The sequence below is a fragment of the Lactuca saligna genome, chromosome 3 (genome assembly GCF_052625555.1).
Source record: "Lactuca saligna cultivar CGN05327 chromosome 3, ASM5262555v1, whole genome shotgun sequence".
NCBI classification, from domain to species: domain Eukaryota; kingdom Viridiplantae; phylum Streptophyta; class Magnoliopsida; order Asterales; family Asteraceae; genus Lactuca; species Lactuca saligna.
The window spans coordinates 94,421,906-94,426,220 of record NC_136419.1 but is presented as its reverse complement, the minus strand read 5'-3'; the positions used below and the strand labels follow the sequence as shown (position 1 = coordinate 94,426,220).

Here is a 4,315-nt window from a genome sequence, read left to right as displayed (position 1 = left end):
GTTATAACCGTCATCTCTCCTTTCTTGGGAACCACTTGGACCTGACTCACCTACGGACTATCGGAAATGGAATATATAATCCCCGCATCAAAAAACTTGACCACTTCCTTCTTGACCACTTCTTGCATATTTGGGTTTAATCATCTTTGGTGCTGTACAACCGGCTTTGCTCCTTCTTCCAGATTAATCTTGTGAGAATGATAGAAGGGGCTTATTCTCTTGATGTCGGTAATGCTCCATGCTATGGCCTGCTTTCGCTTCTTCAAAACTTTAACTAGTTCTTCCTTTTCAGATTTGGAAAGGTCAAAGGCTATGATAACTAGCTTTTGATGGTCATCTTCAAGGAAAGCATTCTCCAAATGTCCTGGTAACATTTTGAGCTTGGTTTTTGTGTTCTGTTGGTTATACTTGCCGAGTGAAGGTAAGGGACTCGGCGAGTTGGCAGCTGAATTCACGAATTCCACTTTCTCTATGCATGGACTCGGCGAGTAGCTCGGCCCTACTTGGCGAGTTGATCTGTCAGATTGTTTCATCAATTCCTCAAACTCAGCTTCTTCCAGCAGCCTCTCGATCTCCATTAAGTCTTTTTCAGCATCAAATTCTTCATCAAAAATTGTGGACTTGTTAGGATCTTCACTTTTGCATTCCTCCATTAATTCATCAAGCATGTCAATTGAGAATGCCATGCCATCACTATTCCTTGCATACTTCATAGCTTGATCAACCCTAAAAGTGACTTAATCATCTCCTACCCGTAAAGTAAGCTTCGAGTCCCTCATGTCTACTATAGCACTTGCAGTGTTGAGGAAAGGTCTTCTGAGGATGATCGGGACTTGAGGATCCGCCTCCATATCTAGAATTATGAAATATGCGGGAAATACAAAATTGTCCACCTTAACGAGTAAGTCTTCACATATTCCTCTTGGAAAAGTGACTGTCTTTTTTGCCAAGTGAATCGCCATACGAATTGGCCTTGGTTCCGGGAGATCCAGCTTCTTGAAGAATGAATATGGCATGAGGTTTACACTTGCTCCCGAATCGGCCAAAGCATGAATGGTCGCCAAGTTACCAAATTGGCAAGGCAAAGTTAAGCTCCACGGGTCACCCTTCTTTGGTAGCTTATTTAGTATGGCAGATGAGCAGTTTTCATTAAGAACTACCTTTTTCACTTCCTCCATCTTCCTTCTATTTGTGGGAAGTCCTTTAAGGAATTTTGCATATTTTGGCATTTTTGCGACAACTTCGATGAAGGGTATGTTGATTTGAAGAGCTTTGATATGATCAAGAAACTTCTGGTACTCCTTTTCCTGCTTCTCTCTCTTAGCTCGGGTTGGGTATGGCAATGGAGGCTGATATGGCTTTTCAGAGATCTGCTCTTTCAGGTTTTGCAGTGGACTCGTCGAGTCCATATTCTGGACTCGGTGAGTAGGCTTTGTTCCATGAATATTTTGATTTTGGTCTTGAATTTCTGCATCCTCCTTCTGTGATTCTTTGGGTGCTTCATTTTGAATAGGGGCCAGAGGTGTGATTATCTTCCCACTTCTTGTTGTGACTATATTTATGTGCACGCCTTGTGGTTATTTTCGGTTTTACTAGGAAGTTCGCTCGGTGATCTTTGGTTGATTTATTGAGCAAGTTGCCCTAGCTGCGTTTCTATGTTGTGGATAGATGCTTGCTGGTTTCTAAGCATGGTTCTTGTTTCTTGAATTGCAACATCATGATCACTATGTCTCTTTTCTGAAGCAGCTACAAATTTGGTAAGCATCTCTTCCAAACTTGGTTTTTTTTCTTGTGTCGGCTCCTCCTTTTGGTAAAAACCTTTTCCTTTCTGCCTGTACTTCTCCTCCTTAGCCTTCTTGTACTCTTTATAAGGGAGCCACTCTTTCTTTGGTTTTTGCCAATCTTCATCATATCGGTCCCCAGTTGAGTGACATACTTGCACCTTCTTGTTTCCATTTTCATCTAAGTCGCAGACTCTAGTAAGATGAGGTCCATTACAATTTTCACAACCCACCCGAATAGCATGGATCGTTTGATCCATTTTATCCATCCTCTTATCCATGGTTTTTAGCATAGCCATGACCGCGGACAAGTCTTCAGTAGCTGCATACGCGGCTCCCCTAGTAACATCATTTCTTGGATTATGGTATTCTCTAGAATGCTTAGACAATTCTTCAATCAATTCCTTGATCACTGGGATGGCTTTTTTGTAAGCGGGCCTTGCGAGACAAGTAACTGCCTGGTTGTGACATTGACTCCATCATAGAAGATGGAGACTTCTTATTGGCTATTAAGGTCATGGTGCGGGTAATTTCTTAGCAGGCTCGTGTACCTCTCCCAAGCTTCATATAGCGACTCTCCAGCTTGTTGTTTAAAGTTAGCAATGGACTTCTTCAACTTGGCTATTTTGGAAGGTGGGCAAAAGTGATCAATAAATTCTTCTTTCATCTTGGCCCATGTGGTGACTGACCCGGGGGGAAGTGACTTGAGCTAGTCTTTTGCAGCACCGTTGAATGTCACTGGAAGCATGTGAAGTAGCTGAGTCTCGCGAGGCACATTTGGAACATTCAAGTAATCAGTTACATCATTGACCTCATCCAAATGCTTGTGGGCATCTTCGTGGTCTTTTCCATAGAAAGGAATTTCCTTTATCTGAGCGCGTATGTGGCCCTTTAGCTCGAACGTAGCAGTAGTTGGAATTGCAGGTTGCACAAGTCTCTGGCCGGTGTCATCGCAGATCCTCTTCTTCCACTCTCCCATGGGAATTTCATCAATGTTAGCCATGGTAAGAGCTAACTCGTCGCCGGAATCGGAGTCGTGACCGTATGTAGGTTCTTCTTCCTCCCCGGTGTCGTACTCGGTGTCTTCCTTGATCGGGTCTTCGCTTGCTAAAGATGCGTTGGATGCTCCTGCTTTGCTACTCCTTTCCTTCCCAAAAACAATCTTCAAGTTGGACAAAGGGGACTTCTTAGGTGTATTCGAGCTCTCCACGTCCTTTCATCTGTTCTTTCTCAATGCGGATTCCGGATCTTCAAACAGAGGTACTAGCATAGTGTTTGATCCTCTGGTCATGAAAGTACTAAAATAAAACAAGATAAAAACGTAAAAAGAACAAAAAAATGCAACTGAAAAAAAAAATTAAATGAAAAATAATACTCTACTCGCCGAGTAGGTGCGAATGCACTCGGCGAGTGGCAGTTCAATATTTAAAAAAAACTAAGCTAAATATAAAAACTAAAACAGATGCTAAAACCTAACTACTAACTATTAAACTTCAATAAATTAACTTTGTGCCAGTAAACTCACACAAAGGATCGAAAAAATTAGGAATTAGATTAATTTTTTTTAAACCGTTCCCCGGCAACAGCGCCAAAAACTTGATGTGTGTAAATTGCACTGGTTTTATTCCTACTTTTAGTTGATAAATTAAGCACACAAAGGCAGTGAACCTGTCTTTTAGTGGTATAGTTGGATAAGTAGGGTGTCGAACTCGGGGAACGGAAAATAATCTAATAACTAATTTTAACTAAGCAAGTAATAAAAGTAAAAGGGTTTTTTCTCTAGTTTTACAATACTAGAAACTTAAACACACCACTTAAGCACTTAATTAACTAAACAACTAATACAAAGAACAAATTCACCAAATTTAATAAAGGGTTTCTGTTTAGGTCCAACCAATTCACTCCTATGGTTATTTATATGATAAATCAATTGTTATTGGTTACCAACTATAGTGGTTAGGTTCATGTTCATTACTACTAACCCTTCGACAATTAATCAATTCAAGCAGTGGCCAATTGTTTAAACTAATTAATTACCTAGTTCAATTATTTGGATTAAATAAGATTTGTAATTGGTTAATCAAGTTGGTGTTTCAATTAACCTCTTGTTTGTTGGTTTCTCAAACAAGCTCACACATTAATTTACCCATTCTCTAATTAATCCTAGTTTCATATTCATTATTCCTAGGCATACGACAAAGTGTTCACATAAACATATGAGGTTAACAACTAAGAGATGTTCATGCAGCTTAATTGTCTTCCAATTAATAGAAAATAGTTTGGTTAATGCATAAGGTTCTTTAACAAACTTAATTTAATAAGATCACCAATAAACAATAAATCAAAAAGTAATAATTAAACCATAGGAGTAACTTGGTCTTCCCCAAACAGAAACAAAACGAATTTAGTTCATAGTCACAGTAAAAACAAAGTCAAAAACAAATTCAACTAGGCTAGACATGCTTAATTCCTAATATTAAGTGGAATGTATGACCTAAATTGCCTTGATTCTTCAAAGGATTGAAGGTTAGGGT

General features: G+C 39.5%; 1 protein-coding gene and 1 non-coding gene across 2 annotated transcripts; one reads left to right on the top strand and one right to left on the bottom strand.

Annotated features, from left to right (window-relative positions):
* Nucleotides 1-737: 737 nt before the first annotated feature.
* On the bottom strand, nucleotides 738-1,409 carry LOC145035793 (uncharacterized). The gene has a single exon (XM_078984303.1). It carries the CDS (start codon nucleotides 1,407-1,409, stop codon nucleotides 738-740), a length of 672 nt encoding a protein of 223 aa, XP_078840429.1.
* Nucleotides 1,410-2,293: 884 nt separating this feature from the next.
* LOC145037981 (small nucleolar RNA R71) lies at nucleotides 2,294-2,400 on the top strand. Its single transcript, XR_013679087.1, has one exon. It is a non-coding gene; the product is annotated as a small nucleolar RNA R71 (small nucleolar RNA).
* The last annotated feature ends 1,915 nt before the right edge of the window (nucleotides 2,401-4,315 follow it).